The sequence below is a fragment of the Crotalus tigris genome, unplaced genomic scaffold (genome assembly GCF_016545835.1).
Source record: "Crotalus tigris isolate CLP2741 ecotype Arizona unplaced genomic scaffold, ASM1654583v1 scf7180000018018.2415403412:4055106, whole genome shotgun sequence".
Lineage (NCBI taxonomy): Eukaryota > Metazoa > Chordata > Lepidosauria > Squamata > Viperidae > Crotalus > Crotalus tigris.
Genome location: NW_024096780.1, coordinates 4,037,003 through 4,055,448, shown reverse-complemented (window position 1 = coordinate 4,055,448; position 18,446 = coordinate 4,037,003). Strand labels below are relative to the sequence as shown.

Genomic DNA, 18,446 nt, shown 5'->3' with positions numbered 1-18,446 from the left:
CTACAGCTTGTTTTGGACTTCTGTTCGAATATATAACATGTCATTCAAAGGAGACCTGAGCATTAAAAAAAAAAAAAAAAAACACTGCTCAAGGGGAATGTGATGGGTACATATCAACTCTTGTCCTTTCCCTGGTTCAGTGTACTGTACAATTTACAGCTCCTTTTACAGCTTCTGCACACCATTAGTTATATCTTACATGGCCTTCAGAAACGTTATTGCAAGCATGCACTACCCATTTTTTTTTAACAATGTAGCACTGTCCTGATTCTTCTTCTTTCACTTATTAGAGCGTAGCTTTAGGATCGAAACTTCTGCTTTGCATGTATCCTCTTGTTTCCAACTCCTATTGTTATTCTATTAATTTAATTGGACTGCAGAATGCTTTTTTAATTGTTTTCTTAGGAAAACATCAGCTTGGCAGCCAGTGTAAATAGGCTGTTAGGCTGTTGCAAGTAAAGTTAATGTGTATTATTAATGCAAAGTATCAAAGGGAAAGTATCAAAAAAATAACTGGGGAAATGTGATTTGAAGCAATTTTCCCATTTTATAAGAAAACCAGGGTTTTGGATTCAAAGACGTGCAGATATGTAGAGCAAATTACAGAATTTATATCTTAATGTTTAAAAGTAACAACAGTTATTAAGAGATTGCCTAGAAACAAAATGCTATTTACAATAAAGTATGCCTTTAGTTCTTGGTAGAAGACTTTACATTTGTTACACAAGCAACACTTGAGATAAAAAAAAAACTAGTCACTTTTCCTTATTAGTAGTTTCCCTTGTTTAAATTTTTTTCACAGGACATCTGTTCTGATAAAGAAGCAACATCCTTCTTCCAGGTCAGTGGATGGCAACATCCAATCTGCAAATCACTTTTTGCAGGACTTGTGGATCTAATTAAATTAGCCTAACATTTAATCTTGAACAGTCAAAATGCCTGAGTACATAGGTTGAGCATGGAAAGTCATTGGCAAGAACAATGCCAATTGCAGGAAATTATGCTGTAAGTTTCTAAGATCCAAGAATGTTACAAGGCTTAAAAAGCTGTATGTGGACTTAATTAAATAGTTCTGATCTAAGGTCCTAGCTTCTTAAATGACTCCAGTTTCCTAAAAAAAAAAAATTCTAGCTTTTTAATGCTTGGATCTTGATTTTTTGTTTTTTAGCCATAGTTATAGCTGAAAGGTCTTTCAGCTGTTGTAGCTGAAAGAAAAAGGGTTAATTTTATGTCCGTTTACTAGAAAGCATCTTAAATCCTATTTAAGATACAGCCTAATAAGTAACCAGTTCTTTGTTTTGAACACAATGAAAAGGTATGTAATCAGAATTGCAGAATCAGAATCAGTGTATAAGGAAGAAGTGAGTTGGGTTGATACTCATTTCCAATTTCTGAGGATATTTAGATATTTTTTTAAAACTCTGAAACATCCTACTCTTGATACTTTAGTAATACTAAAAGTTTTCATTGTCTCCAAAGGAAAAACTTTTGATTTTTTTAATGTGTGAAGGCTTGCCTTTTGCAAAAGCAAGTGCTCAGGTTTCCCAGAATAACCATTCAGATAATTTCTATAGACATGAGGTCATTGCTGAATATAACATATAATCTTAATTAAATGACGCTAGGTATATATGAGGTTGTCTCAAACTGAATGAGATCATGTGTTGGTTTAGCAAGTCAGCAAATCAAACTGACAGTGGCTCTTCATGGTTTCAAATAAAAATATTTTCTGATTTTATCTGAAAATGTCCAGGACTACACTTGAGAATTTTTGCATTCAAAAAGATGCACTTTCCTCTCTCCAACTATAAATGATCACTTCAGATATGACTGTTCAAATACATCTACATAGATGTACTATATAACCAAACAGTCTTACATTATCATATCTAACAATATATTATTATTGGAGACCCCCATTGCTCGAAGGCTGTGGATAAGAGTAATTTAATTTAAGACAATCTTCCGAAATGTATATAATATATAAGGTTTTGACCACGTATTCTGGAATGTCCTGCTGAACCACAAAAAACAGTTAAGAAGCCATTTGAGGCTTTGGTGGCACAGTGGTTAGAATGTAGTATTACAGGCTAACTCTGCATTCCCTCTGCCAGCAGTTCGATCCTGACTGGCTCAAAGTTGACTCAGCCTTCCATTCTTCCGAGGTCAGTAAAATGAGGACCCACATTATTGGGGTCAGTATGCTGACTCTGTAAACCGCTTAGAGAGGACTGTAAAGCACTGTGAAACAGTATATAAGTCTCAGTGCTATTGTTGTTTAGGCCCTGGCATTGGCTCCAGCCTTTCCAGTGTGTTGCTTTGCAGAAGATAGATTATAATTCCCACTTTCCCAGGGCATTATTCTAAAAATTTGGAGAAGTGCAGTACGTTGGGGAAAGTTACATCACACTATTAAAAGGGAACTTAATCCACCCTTAGGAAACCCAGGAAATCATCTGCCTACTTTATCATTTTATTCAGCCATTTAGAGTCCTATCTGATACAGCAATTAGCCTGGAATCCGAGGCTCCTGTATACTACTAGGAGGAAGTACAGTGAATCACTTCTACTTCAATCATCTGTTTTCACTTTAACATGAAAACAAGAAATGCAAGCTTACTGTGCTGCAACTCCACAAGGAAGTTAATTATTATACTAACAGAAAAATAATATAATTGCCCTTAGTAATAGAAAATTAGAATATTGTCTTCATACTGATAAATCTTGTTGCCAAAGTACTTAGATAACAGCACTCAATTTCATTATTTAACATCCCACTGTCATGTAGCTGCTTAAAAGGTAGCAGCCTTTTAGTCTGTCATACTGTTTTCTATTTGTGTGCATTATCAACTTTTTCCTCCTTTTTCTTCTCTCTTTCTCTCTCTACCTAATTGGTTCTTCTATAGAGTGAAAGTAGCAGCAGTAGCAATATCTCCACCATGCTGGTGACACACGATTATACGGCAGTGAAGGAGGATGAGATTAATGTCTACCAAGGAGAAGTCGTGCAAATTTTAGCCAGCAACCAACAGAACATGTTTTTGGTGTTCCGAGCCGCCACTGACCAGTGTCCTGCAGCCGAGGGCTGGATCCCCGGCTATGTCCTGGGACACACCAGTGCAGTCACTATTGATAACTCTGATGGAACAATGAAGTAGGTGTAATGCATGCTTCGTTGATGACTTTGTTAGTTTGCAATAGCAACGGAGTCCTGTAGTAGCTTAGTGATATAAACTTTCCTAGGCGGGATCCAGGTCTCTGATATATAAAATGGGCTCCTATTTATTTTTACAATACAAATAAAAACTACAAAATAAGTATTTTAATAAAATAAATATTTTACTTACAAAGGCTGATTTAATGACGGATAATATTTAACATTCTTTCTCTGAAGTCATGATAAAACATACATTGTTCTCAAGATATTTCTTGTCCTATCCACTGTGAATCAGCTAGGGGTCAAAAGTTATAACATTTTGGAAAACTCCAATTGAAAGCTTCAGTGGCTGCTGAGATTAACTATTTTCTTTCTTTCTTTCTTTCTTTCTTTCTTTCTTTCTTTCTTTCTTTCTTTCTTTCTTTTTTCTATATCTATCTATCTATCCTTTATTATTTTTTACAAATAACTCAAGGCATTGAACGTATCCAACACCTTCTCTCCTCTTGTTTTCTCCACAATAAGAACCCTGTGCATGAGTTGGACTGAGAGAGAGTGACTGACCCAAGATCACCCACTGGCTTTCATGGCTAAGATGGGACTTGAACATACAGCATCTTGCTTTCTAGCCTGGTGCCTAAACCTTTGGACCAAACTAGCTCTCTGAGCATGTTTTATAATCTCTAATTTGTTACCACCAAGTAACATCTCTTTTACCTCCAAATTGCTGGATATGGTTAACATATCTCAAAAATCTATGCCCATCGTAATATAGTCAGGGACACTGTATCCCTTAGCTACCTCACAAATCGTCAAAAAAACCAAAAGCGTAGCTGCAGTTTACTAACTTGCAAACTGCCCTTATTTTACAATGATGTTAGAAATCATATATTTCATAAAGTGACAATTAGAAGTACCTCATAATCTCATTAAATCTTTCTCTTCTCACTGTCATTTGAAGTGGGCTTCTCTTTTCTTCCCAGGTTTCTTTTCCTCTAGGTTGATTTAAAACATTTTTTTTTCCCCAATCAAAGCCATCCATAGAAAGGTAATCACAATCTGTTATGTTCTGGTTTCAGGAAGTCGTCATCTTGGCACACAGCACTCCGCCTAAGGAAAAAATCTGAGAAAAAAGACAAAGACGGCAAAAGGGAAGGCAAATTAGAAAATGGTTACCGTAAATCGAGAGATGGACTCGCCAATAAGGTTTCCGTGAAGGTATTTCTTCCTGACATTACATTTGTAAATACTTATACTTGAAAAATGTTAAAAACTTTTAATTTATAAAACCTGGGATACATTTTGCCAATATTTCCTGGAAAAAAAATAGTAAAAGGATACAAATCCAGACTAACATTCCTTTATTGCACAATGAAAAAATTGATAATTCCATTCTCAACATACAAAAGGAAATCTCAGTTTCAACTGATTATCAAGAGCATTCATCGTGATAACAAAAAAAATAAAAATAAAAACAGGCACAGTTTTAATAATATAGCTAGGTTTGTAACTCATTTTATGAGGGATAGCTATATCCACCTGCATGAAAATCTTATAGGCTGGAGCAACTAAAATTATTATTGTGAGTACTGTACCATTGTGCTGTCTAAATTAATTTAGCATGAACTCTAAGATTAGTTAAATCTTTTTGATGTTTTGGGTATAATTCAATTCCCATATGGGGTGAAAGAAGCTGAGTCTCTTAAAGGTGTTCATTCTGACCGATTAGGTGTCTGAAGTGAGATTGGTAATATTGTAATACTGATCTGGTAAGCCACAATTAATCTTTTAAGAATTAATTAATTAAGAATTTATAACTTCAAATGTCATCTCTTGACTTTGATTCCATGAAAATTCCTCCACTTGTTTTTAATGTACAATTTAGTGAATTTGGGATGATTGGTGCCACATTCCTTCTCTGCTCTGGGGTTCATTTTTTATTTGTCTTTGTTTCTTCAAAATAATGTAATCCCAATAACCCAGGGACATCTCTAAAGTATTATCACTAACCTTTTTTTCTTTCCTTCTTTTTCTCTCCTAATTTTTTTTATATGTATCTAAATTAATGTGAGCATGTGAGATATGGGGAGATAGTCACTTTGTTAATATTTACTGAAATAAGCAATAACCTGTTTTAAAGAATTTATAGTGGTTTATAAACATAGTCCCTTAATATTGCATCATATCTGTGAAGTATCAATCTCTGCATTCAGTGATACTTAATATATATTAATAAACGGGCTTTAACACATTGTAACTCTCTGCCCACAGCAGTTCTGGAGGGCCGGTATAAAAAAGTTCCATGTGAGCTGAGCTGTGCCCTTATGGACAAGCGGGCATTGAAACTACAGCTCATATCCTGTTGTATTGCCCCCCTCTAAAGGGCTCACAGACTCAAAACAACTTACCTGATTAAATATATTGGAAACTCTGATCATTTTATGTAAAACTACTATTGTCAGATCAGTACGATTCAGTTTCTCTGAACATAGCTAAGATTTTTTACAGTCTCTGTAAAATTAGGCAGACTTTGGTCACCTACTGATTTCACCATTAAATGTAATACATTACTATGCCCTGGGTCTGTTCAGTTCTGTTCAGTTTTGCTTTATTTAAATTTTTAACTTTTTTGCTGGTCCATGATTGTATTAAAGATTGAATTGAATATTAATAAATCTGTTACTTTAATAGGTGAAGAATTTCCTAGGGCTAAAACTCCAGACTTTCTTTAGTTCGGTTTATTATATCCATACCACCCAAATCCCCGTCTTTCAGTTCCTCCGTTCCTCTAGAATATAAACTGAGAAAGTACCCAATCAAACATAATTTGTAAAAGGTTATCTTGCAACTGCACATATATTTGAGTTTGTAACGATACCTTGGAGAAATTTTCAGTTGGATTCATGATCAAATAGGATGTGTTAAGGATGTGTCCTCAGCTGTCTTGATACTCATGGCATAGATAGCATAATTTGAATAGCTAACCAAACATTAGTTCGTTAGGTTGAGGTGTTGTCAGACACAAGAAATCGGGAGTCAGGGTTGGATCCAAAATTAGTACAAGTTTATTCCATGTTTCCTTTAAACATGCATCTGAATTACTAATGGTCAAGGAAAATTGGTGGTACATAGGTTAACAGAAAGGCTCAGCCTACTATTTCCTGCATAAGTTTTGTTTTTGATTCTTGGCTTGCTATAATTTTAAACTTTTTTGTTCTTAAGGACGGACATTCTGTGAAAATTTCTGTAATGCTAATTCTATTCTTTTCCTTTTCAGCTTCTCAACCCCAACTATATTTATGATGGTAAGTTAAGATTTATAAAATTGTAGTTTCACGAGAAAAATATTTTTGAAATAGTCTTAGAAGTTACTATTAGAGGAAGAATTCATCACTAAAAGACTATAAAAATGTCATTGATATCTATTAAACCATCAGACAAGTAGCAAAGTGATATAACCCTTTTAAACTAGTTTATTTATTCTATTAAGGATGTGCAGATCACCCAAAATCTTCTCCATGTCATACACATGTATTCATTTAGTATGCAGCTTTGCATGTTGCATTTTTTTTAAAAAATCAATTATTTCAAATTAATTAACAAAAGAAAAAGAATACATGCAGAACTATTAACAAAAAAAAAAGAGAAGACAACAACCAAACTAGTTCTTATGCAAAAAGTCTACATTTCTTTGGTATGCAATTACTTAGTTCCCCAATATTTCAGGCTTTGCGGACCGGTGGGGGCAGAGGATGGTTTGCACAAGTGGCCGGCAAGGGCGTGCTCATGCACACAGTTCCATTTGTGCAAGAAGCATGCACGTATGCCTGCTACTTGCACAAATGGAACACATGCACACACACATGCTGCTCGTGCAAGTGAGGGTGTGCTTGCGTGTGCTCGCCGGTCATTTCCACAGCTCAGTTGCAAGCCCTGAATGGCCCACTAGTGGGCCATGACCCACAGGTTGGGTCATTAAGTAATTAAGTAATTACTTAATTAAGTAGTTAAGGCAGATAAAATTCTAATAAATAAATGAAAAATAAATAAACATGACCATGTGCCACTTTCCTAAATATATAACTTTTTGTACACATCTTTTTCATATATCTCTTGAAATGAGTATACCATATAAGAGTGTATATTAGCAACCACATAGATTATTTTTTCCATGATGATCTGTTTCTAACCTGGTCTTTCAGGTACTCTTATTACCTCTGTAACTAAGTCCATCCACCTTGGTACTGGTCATCCTTTTCTTCTTGTTGTTTCCACCTTTCCTGACATAACAGTTTTCTCCAGATTGGTATCCCTTCACATAAGCTGTTGAAAGTAGGATAATTTGAGCCTGGTCAATTGTGTCTCAAGCAAGAGCTCTGGATTCATTTGTTTTATGGTCCATTTCTTAGTTTTCTAGATTATCCATGGTATTCTCAATAATTCCCTATCTTACCCAAATTCAACAGTGCTAATACTCTTCCTAACCTGTTCTCCAAAGCCCAACTTTTGCTTCCATAGAGTGTCATAGAGAATGCCACTCCTTGCACAATTCTGGTCTTTATAGGTGTAGACACATCACAGCACATTAATCTTTTCCAAGCATTCACAGCTGCTCTACCAAGTGCTAGTCTGTAATATATTTCTTGACTGCTTGTTCCTTTACTATTGATGGTTGATTCTAAAAGGCAGAAATTATCCACATTAATATCTTCATTGTCAATGTTATATTTTCTATCCATATGGTTTCCTTGGTAAAAAGATAGGTGTGGTTTATCATTGCTTACTCCCAACCATATGAGCTGATGCCTTTTCCATTATTGTTAAAGTGACTGGCCTTTGCCATCTTCCAATCTTGCGGATGCCCAGTATAGAGGTCTTCTTGTTTTAGCTGGAAATTAGGATGATGTTAGGCAATCCTGCTGGAAAAATATATTCTCCAGGCATACATTTCTGTTATTCTTGGCTCACCCCTCCATGAACACCACCTCCAGGGGGAAGGGAAAATGGAATGGATTGCTTCAAGTAGGAGTTTGAGGAAAATATTTTAAAATGCTTCCGTATTTTTATCTGCATCAGAAAAATCTCTGTTATACTTCTACACCAGCAATATAGTCTCACTTCTTTATATGATATTCATGTATTGATGCATAAATTACCTTAAAGACTCTCAATCTAGTTTATTTAGTTTTGTTATGCTGCAGTTCTGTTTTATGGAGTCTTGCTTGTCAAGATTCAATACACATTTTGCTTCTTATTGTATCCTACTGTCCTATAATCACACTTACTTTCTTGCTTGAAAAAATATCAAAGGCAGGATAATATCGAAGCATATATCTTTTGGCCTCTTTGGATTTTATGCTCACACTTATATTTTTCCATTCAGAACTTCAGACTTCTACATTCCCCCTTTGCCCACACCCTGTTTAGAGAAATGCATTTCCAAGCCTAGGGACAATCTCAAATCACTGTACAGTCTTCCACCGGTATATTATTTCTTGGTGAGAAAAGTGTGCAACCTACTGCGAATTAAATATGTAAACTATGCAGTATTCTGGAGAAGAAAGCATACATGCATTCAAAGTGATGTGTATATTCAGTGATCGGTGAATAGAAAGGTGGGGTATAAATGTCTGTGTAAACACGTTGTTTAAAATCATATTTTGTTTCAGTTGTGATGCAGAGGTAATATGTGCATCATCTCAAAATTGTATGAATATAATGTTATCAACAAGACAGTGGCCTGTCTTCGTCTTTAACGGCAACTATTTCCTTTTTCACAGTTCCCCCAGAATTTGTAATACCATTAAGTGAGATGACGTGTGAGACAGGAGAGACTGTCATTCTTAAATGCAAGATCTGTGGTCGTCCAAAAGCTTCAATCACTTGGAAAGGTCCTGATCATAACATATTGAGCAATGACAGCCATTACAGCATCTCTTGCAGGTACTGGGCTTCTCTTCACCGCGACTTGTACCATATTGGAAGGAGATTGTTTCATAAACTGCTTGTAGGTCCAGTGAGTACCCAGACATTTGTCAATATCATGGGCTGTTCAAACCATTTTTTTATTACAAAGAAAAGAAGAATGTAAGTGACTTTCAGCCTCACTAAACAGACTAGTACGTTCACAGGAAGGCTACAATTAATTCTGTGGAGATTGGCTATAATAACACAGTCTTGTCTGATTGTGCTGTACCTCCTCTTCCTTCCTTTAGTTCAGTTTATTACATTATGCACCCTGTCCCTTCCTCAGTTATCCAGGGAACTTAAAGACTGCCAGGGACTCATCGAGGTTCCCAATCAAAAGGATAGCATGTCAGTTTTAGTTGTTTTCCCTCAGTCACCAAGTTGTTCAAAGGGAGGTTGGGCAACAGAGATCAAACTACACTGAAATAGTTATAGAGTATTAAGCAAATTGTTTATATTTTAGGGTCAGTGGCTTTCTTTTCTGTGAACTGGATTTTGCTTGGAAGAGAAAAATATAAATTTAAAAACTGTCTTAAAAGAGCCGAGTTTATCACATTTGTGACCTTTGATGAAACTGATTGATTTCAGTCAGCTTATACAGGTAGTCCTCTGTTTCCAGCCACTGGGACTGAAACTTCTCTCGCTAAGCAATGTGGTTGTTGAATAAGCCTTGCCTGAGCCTTTTAGCCACAGTAGGTAAATCACATGGTTGTTAAGCTAATCCAGCTTCCCCCATTGACTTGACTTATTGGAAGCTCCTCCAAGTAAGTTGCAAATTGTGATCACATGATCCTGGGATGCTGCAACCATCATATATTCATGCCTGTTGCCAAGCATCTGAATTTACATCATGTGACCATGGGGAGACTGCAGTGGTTGTAATTGCAAGGTCTGGTCATAATCCTTTTTAAGTGCTTTTGCAACTTAAGTCTTTAAACAAATGGTTATAACTCAAGGATTACTTGTATGCTGATGCAATCATATCTGCCTCTAAGCAGTTTATGGCTCCAAATGGTAATACTATTTAAAACAAAAACACAACAAGGCAACAAGATAACCTCAGAGCATTGTGAAAGAACCATATCCCATATTCACAGTTACCCCAAAGAGAGACAGAATAGTCCCTCAGACCCCAAAGGCCCATCGAAACAGCCCAGACTTAATAGGTATCGGAAAACTTGGACCCCTTTATTATCATCCATCTGATTGCGGATGAAGAGAAATTAGTTATGGATGTAACTTGCATTAACAGCCAGCAAATCTCAGAACCTCTGTGGATATAATAACTCATCTCTAGGTTTAGAGATGACGGGAGACACAAGGCAAAATGGTCTCAAAGTTATTTGTCTTTGAGCCTAAGATATTGTCTTCCTGGGAGAAGAATTTTCTAAGACTCATGTTTTCACATTTTACACAAATTTTGTTTTATCCTCACTATTTCTCCCTTTTCAGAAATGGATTCCTGCTGCCATGATGGCAGACGTTGTGTGATAGCCCTGCCCATCATCATTTGAAATGATCTCTTGACAAAATTCCAAATGACCCAATAGTTCAAAATAGTTGGAGCTGCATATATGGATTGGCCATTGTTGTTACCTTAGTGTCTTGCCATTTGGCTTTTATTTTGATGGAGCATTTGTTGAAGAATTGAATTAAGCAGGAACCCATGCTGACATATGTTCAGAAGCACATCATCCAAACATTATTAAAAGTATATTAAGTATTCAAGCAGTACCAGGCCCCATTCAAACAAACAAATAAAACCCTCAAACTTCCTCATAATATAGTTATCTTAGGTGTGGTGTATATAATCTTTGAGATGAAAAATAGATTTATTAAGAAGTAATTAGGATGGGTAAGATGCGGACAGAATCTAAATTCTCTCTAAGTTAACTTTGAAAGTGAGTGTGTATGTGTGTGTGTGTGTGTGTACGCACGTACATAGGCATGTACATTTGTTTTTTAAATATAAGAATTACTGGTCAGGTGAGAGACAGACACAGAAGCAATGTGTGAAAACCCTTTCCATCATTTTTGTCTCACTATTTGCCATAAGAGTCCAAAGACTCTCTGGGGCAAAAAGAGGATTCAGTCACCAGCAGTATTATATCACATGAAGAGTGGGTTGTATATTGTATACGATGAAAACTAAATAAAAAGGAAGTATTACATAGTTTAAAAAGTAAAAAGAATCTATTATACTGATGACAGCCAGGGTTGTCATGCATGAAATTGCAATCTGTTTCTTTGCTTTCTTACCAGTTGAAAGAGATTAGAATTAAAGGAGGGGAAATTTTACATTTGAAGTATTAACAGTATTAATAGACAGATGTAGGTAATGTCTCACCTGCTTACAGTTTATGATATTTTGCAGTGATTTAGGAGAAGCATATCTGAAAATCATTGGTGTGACCACAGAAGATGATGGTGTCTACACGTGTATAGCTGCAAATGATATGGGTTCAATTTCCACTAAGGCTAGTCTGCGAGTTTTAGGTAGGTTCGTATGTATGATATCATAATACGAGATAAAAATAACACGTTTTGTATATAACACTTAATGAAAGGGTGTTTTCTCCATTTTTAAGGTCCTGGAAGCGATGGAATCATGGTAATCTGGAAGGATAACTTTGATTCCTTGTATAGTGAAGTGGCTGAGCTTGGCAGGTAAGATCAACTAGTGCTTCCTACTATGAACCTCGAGTGTGTATATGGAAAGACAGGAGTGTATGTTTATGTATGTGCAGATGAACTTGCTTCACACTAATTCACATTGATATGCAGGAATTAGATTCTTTGAGAGCCTGTTTACACTGTAAAATTGAACATTATGAGACATATCTGCTAATTTTAAACTAGTTAATGCAAATTGACTCAGATCCAATTCTTATATTTGTAGTGAAGTCTGTGCAGTAGTTTTCTCTACTAATCTGGCACAATAATGTTGTAATTCTGTCATTATGAGTCTCATTAGATTAATAAAATTTGCTGAGAATATTTGGATAGCACACATTCATATAATTTCATTCTGGTTTTTAATTGCTCTTACTTCTTAAGATAGACCATGCTTCAGTGAAAAGTCTGTGGAAGTCTCCCTAATTTACATACTTGATTTTTAAATGACAGCCAAGACCAAGGGGCGTTAGTATAATTAGCATTAATTTAGAATGTTACTGAAAAATCATTAAAAAAAATCATTTGTTTTAATTCGCATTTTTAAATATTTCTGGGGCTTTTAAAGACATGTCTTTCTTAATAGTACATGGCCAGGGTTATATATGTATGTATGTAGTGACATGAAAACTGACCTAGGTTGCAGGTATTCCTTGTTGACTTTGTTCTTCTCACTTTTTTTCCTTAGGGGCAGGTTTTCTGTCATTAAGAGATGTGATCAGAAAGGAACCAAGCGAGAAGTAGCCGCTAAATTCGTAAATAAGAAATTGATGAAACGAGATCAGGTCACCCGTGAACTTGGAATTATGCAGAATCTCCAACACCCTCAGCTTATTGGCCTTCTTGATACCTTTGAGACTTCCACCAGTTATATCTTGGTGTTAGAAATGTGTGTAATCTCTTAGTTACTTCGTTCAGCTATTTTGCTCTTTTCTAATATCTTTGATTAGTTTTAAAATTTAAACTAGTTTCATGTAATGAAATTGAAACTAGTTTCATGACAATCTGCGTGTACCACAACGAGTCCAAAACATAAACTGGACAGTGCCACATAAGCTCCCTATTTAGAAAGTCACAGTGAAATTTCTCTAAAGTTCAGTAATGATCCTGTGACATCATTTCTAAAATATAAATGACTCTCTTGCCCTTCTGAGTATTGAAACACTTTCCTTTTCAAGATCAAATCAAAGTAACCTGAACAAAACCTGTGTTTGCGCTAGCCTGCACAATAATCAAAGGACAATTAATGCCCAAATTCCTTCAGAATTCAAGGAATGAGGGAAGTCAATATTTTTACAATAATTGTTTATTTCAAACATTCTCTTTGTATAGTCATTGTGAGATTAGATAGACAGACAGACAGATTTCATTCAATAATATGGTCAGGGAATAGGATAAAGAAAAGAATGATGGCATTGAGAGGTAAGATAAGATGAGCACACTGATAAAGTGTCAAATTTTCTGGTCCATATTGTGGTCATAAGTTGGGACTACCTGTTGTAAACTAGATGTAGGCCCATATTTAAAAAAAACTCATGTCATTTCTGGTTTAATATTTCTAACTTCTTTTCTGTACTTTGGATAAACTGTGAGAGGTAATATTGGGGTATATATGTATACAACAAAATTGCTTTTTATTTATTGGAATCCTCACTGTTTAATAATGATTCCTTGTGATCACTTTGATATTGGAGATGCAGTTCAGAAGTCAGAACATGAACTAATACGGATTCCAATTTGTCCTATTATGCCATATTTGGGAACTGAAATCAAGAGGATAGTTACTTGTGTTAAACATGTGAATGTTCTTAGCTGTATCCATAGGTTTGGAAACTATCAAGGGATCCAGAATTTTGGATATGTCTAGTATAAGGGCTGGCTGCAAATTTATTATAATTTGTTATGTAGTACTGGAGGGGAAATGTATACTTAACTGGCAGCAGTGGATTGTTCTTTTGTGTTGCTTGTCACATTTGGATTAGTACCGCTTTATAAAACTCTAGTAAGACCACACCTGGAATACTGCAACCAATTTTAGTCACCATACTACAAAAAAGATGTTGACAGCTTGGAAAAAGTTCAGAGAAGAGCAACTAAAATGATCAAAGGACTGGAGACTAAAATATATGAAGAATAGCTGCAGAACTTGGGTTTGGTTAGTCTAAAGAAAAGAAGAAATAGGGGTGATATGATAGCAGTATTCCAATATTTGATGGGTTGTCACAAAGAAGAGGGTATCAAACTATTCTCCAAAGCACCAGAGAGCAGGACAAGAAACAATGGCTGGAAATTGATCAAAGAGAGAAGCAACCTGGAATTAAGGAGAAACTTCCTAACAGTGAGGACAATTAATCAGTGGAACAGCTTGCTTCAGAAATCGTGGGCGCTCCATCACTGGAGATTTTTAAGAAGAGACTAGACAGTCACTTGTTTGAAATGGTATAAGTTCTCCTGCTTGAGCAGGGGGCTGGAATAGAAGATCTCCAAGGTCCCTTCCAGCTCTAGTCTAGTCTAGTCAAGAGAGTTCTGACAAAGAGAAAAGGAAGACAATCTTTGAGCAATCCTAACAATTTTTTTCAGAATTCTTTTCTTTATAACATAACAAAGCCTTTGTTGCCCAGCATCATCAATTTTGTGGTTATATTGCATAATTAATACTTGTTAATTAATTTTATATAATATACAAAAATTATATAAAGAATTAATTTTATATAATAAAGTAAAAGTAAAAAGACTTATATATCCTACATGAGCTAGAAACACATTCTCAAATGATGACAAGTAATACATCAAAGGGGTTACTAAACTTCATTCTGAATTAGCAAAATTAATTTCTTAGTAATTGGACTAGAAGGTTCACTGTAGAAATGGTACTTTTTAGAAAATGATGCGTGTTAGTCTTTACTTATGAAATGCAGGCTGCTGACTTTATTTTTAACATGATGCTTATGCTTTCACAGGGCCAACCAGGGTCGCCTTCTTGATTACATTATACAATGGGGAAATCTCACTGAAGGAAAGATCAAGCTGTATCTGCGGGAGATTCTGGAAGCTGTACATTATCTTCACAATTGCAGAATAGTACACTTGGACCTAAAGGTGAAGTGGGCAACAGGTTTTTTTTCTCTTCCAAAGCCAAAGTGAACCATTGACATCAAAACATTTCTGGAGCATTTAAAATGTTTTTACTTGAGGGTATCTCATTATATGTTTAGAAACTAGCATTCAACAAGCATATTATTGCCATCCAACACAACTAAATCTTACAAGATGTAGACCATGTTCCCGATCAATTCTTATATAAAATTTAATGTTGCTTTTACTTTATTAAATGTATGTTGTGATCAGCAAATTGAAATGCTTTTCATCTAGTAAGCCTATACGTGTATATTTTTTCCTTTTAATAGCTGACCTCTTTAAAAATACTTATGATTGGTTAGTGGTTTTTTGTTTGTTTGTTTGTTTCAAAAAACAGAAGATGCAAAGATTATAAAGTAACTCTGTTAGAACTTGAGCTGGTATAACATAGCTGAGAATTTGTCTTCTCTTTCAGCCCGAAAACATTCTGGTGGATAAGAGTTTGGCCAAAGCAACAATCCGATTGGCTGACTTTGGAGATGCAGTTCAACTCAACACTACTTATTATATCCACCAGTTATTTGGGAACCCAGAATTTGCAGCTCCTGAAATTATCCTTGGAAATCCCGTCTCCCTGACCTCAGATGTGTGGAGCATTGGAGTGCTCACATATGTCCTCCTTAGTGGCGTGTCTCCTTTCTTGGATGAAAGTGTAGAGGAAACCTGCCTGAACATTTGTCGCTTAGACTTTAGCTTCCCAGATGACTACTTCAAAGGAGTAAGCCAGAAGGCCAAAGATTTTGTATGTTTCTTATTGCAGGATGACCCAGCCAAGCGTCCTTCTGCTGCACTGGCCCTCCAGGAGCAATGGCTGCAGCCAGGCAGTGCCAAAAGTGCTGACAGCATTGACATAGCCAGACTGACTTCATTCATTGAGCGGCGAAAACACCAGAACGATGTTCGACCCATTCGTAGCATTAAAAACTTTTTACAGAGCAGGCTCTTGCCAAAAGTTTAACCTATCTTTGATGTTCTCTCTCATTCTCTTTCACCTGTCAGTTAAACTGAGGATGAAGCTCTCCTGCCAATCAGCTGTTGACTTGAATTTGGGGTGAAGAAGATAAAAAAAACAACAACCAATCAGCTGCTAGCATGGTTCATCGTGTGAAAATGTATTCCAAGTAAATCTGCGCACGATTGTACTTGGGACTAGCAGTGTAAAACTATGTTGGGGTGGAGGACTACAACACTGTACTCTGCAAAAGGCAATGAAGAACATTATACTTACAACAGTATTTTATTCAGGTTTCTGCAAAAAAAAAAAAACACTTTTTTTTTAGAAAAAAGTCGAATGAGAATTAAAATTTTGCGAATGACCTTAACTAGAATTTTCAAGATTTTAGACAAAGGAACTCTGCCTATGATCAAAGCACTGGTGTTAAAAAGACAAAATATGGACACTGACACTTAAAAATGATTTAACGAAATGGCTGTCCATTTGGATGGTGCCCATTTTGGACCATCCAGTTTTTCTTTTCATTTTTGACTTGGACATAGAGCTTTCCAGTTGCCTCGCCTGTGTATACCTTGCATAGCAGGGCACTGAGATCAGGCTCTGCTTTTAAGTGCATCCAACCTCAAGATTTTTGCATACAGATAGAATGAACCATTTTGCTCTGATAAAATGTAGGCCTTACTTGTAAATAGACTATTACCTGCCTTCAATCTGTGTCTCTATTTTTTGCCCTCTTTTCCTTCCTCCTAAATGGTGGTATACCACTGTGCGGGTCTTTAGTTCAGGTCAGCTTTGGCTGGACCTATCAGAAAAGAACTCCTGAGTTTGGTAACAAATAGGCCAACCTCTACCATCAAGCAGGAAACAGCAGGAAGATAATACTGTAAATGCACTCACTTTGGGATTTTTTTTTTTTTAAATTTTATTTCATATCATGTGCAATGTTGTGGCTTTAACATTTTATGCAACTATTTATGAGACCTTCAGTTGTAACTGTAATAAATATATAGGAAAAAAAAAAGCACATTCATAGTATGGTGAGCTTTATGACTTTGTGCTTGGAAATTCCAGGGTCGGGGTGGGCGAAGGTTTATCAATATGTTGTAAACTAGTTGATGCTTATCTTAGAACTTTGTTAAAAGGTCAACCTGGTTTTAAAAGATTGTAAAATTATTTTCATCTCCTGAAAAACAAACTGGATTTTAAAAATGGGGAATGTTTTATTGAAGTTTGGTTTGGTTTGGTTGGTTGGTTGTTCAAAATGCCAAAGTATTATTTTCCCCTCAAAATTAATTTCTATTTTATAGAATGTTCAGATTTGTCTACTGCTTTTTCTACAATACTAAGCAAAGTTTGTGTTCTTCAAAGAAAATGCTATCAAGCAACCATGGACCAGAACCTGACATCAGATGGCAAGCTCTTTATTGAATTAAAAAAAAGATTAATAGGTGGAATATTGAGATATTAACGGTTTTCTGTGCATTAGACAAGGACATCCAGTCACATATATTTCTTGTGTGTAATGAGCCTTGGGGAAAAAAATAAGCCGGCATCCCATACAAAATAGTTATACGACCCATCTTAAAACTATCACCTGGTTATAATTTTAGTGTTTGTGGCTCCCATTGTAAACTATTTATTTTTCTTTTGTTTTTCTTTTACTTTTGTAAAACTGTACAGAAACTTTTAAAATAAGAATTGAAATCAAAACTGGATGGATGTACATTCATACCAACCATAACTTTTTTGCTTCAGAATTATTTTATTTCCTACCTTAGTTGAAGTTTCACTTTATTTTGCATGTATATTTTTTGTACAGTGATGTTGCGTGTTTACACAGTATGATGTGATGTATATATTTTATTTTGCCATTAGTTATTTTTTAAAAAAATTAAACATATTTAACAAATGTGCCTGATTTTTTATATATATATCAAAGAGTTGTAGAAAATCTGAAATATTTTAGACTTTTAGTTGACAAATTACAAGCAATGTAAATATCTTTGGTATAATACAAATATTAACTAACTTACACAGCTTTCCTAATTTCATCCACAATGTATACCCATTAAGAGGAAGCATTAGCTTAATATTCATTAGTCTCCTACTTGGCATCCGCTGTTATATTACAACAGTTACTGCAAAATATTGTAACTTATCAAAAGATTAGAGGAAGTTGTTAAACTAGAAATCTCTTGGTAATTGTGTCATTCTATTCTATTGCACACAGGAGATTTCTTTGTATGTGTACTCACCTGTTTGTATATATCTGGGTGAGTATATTTTATCTAACATATTACATTGCTTCCCATTAAATTAAATCTTAAATGAGTTTACAAATATTTTGCATTGTGAAAGAAAAATTTCAGTAAAACATTATTTAAAACACAAACAATTTAGGAACATTTTCTTTTTTTATTACCTCATAATTTAGGCCCTAGAGAAGGCTCACAGCTATTCATCTTCCAGTCTTTCCAGAAGTATAAATAGAACACATAAATCAATATAGATATATGTAAGTATATAAAACTGTATTTCTGTATATTGTGTATTGCA

At 35.3% G+C, this 18,446-nt stretch overlaps 1 protein-coding gene across 2 annotated transcripts; it reads left to right on the top strand.

Moving 5' to 3' along the window:
* Positions 1-44: 44 nt before the first annotated feature.
* On the top strand, positions 45-17,799 carry TRIO (trio Rho guanine nucleotide exchange factor). 2 transcript variants are annotated; one of them, XM_039346787.1, is made up of 10 exons: positions 45-841; positions 2,907-3,154; positions 4,237-4,375; positions 6,435-6,462; positions 8,938-9,100; positions 11,499-11,620; positions 11,713-11,791; positions 12,486-12,686; positions 14,758-14,896; positions 15,351-17,799. In XM_039346787.1, the coding sequence occupies exons 2-10, from the start codon at positions 2,940-2,942 to the stop codon at positions 15,891-15,893; spliced, it is 1,629 nt and encodes a 542-aa protein (XP_039202721.1). In that variant the 5' UTR covers positions 45-841; positions 2,907-2,939; the 3' UTR covers positions 15,894-17,799. The 2 variants fall into 2 exon arrangements, with proteins under 2 accessions (XP_039202721.1, XP_039202720.1); XM_039346786.1 differs by lacking the exon at positions 45-841 and having other exon boundaries at positions 2,253-3,154.
* The last annotated feature ends 647 nt before the right edge of the window (positions 17,800-18,446 follow it).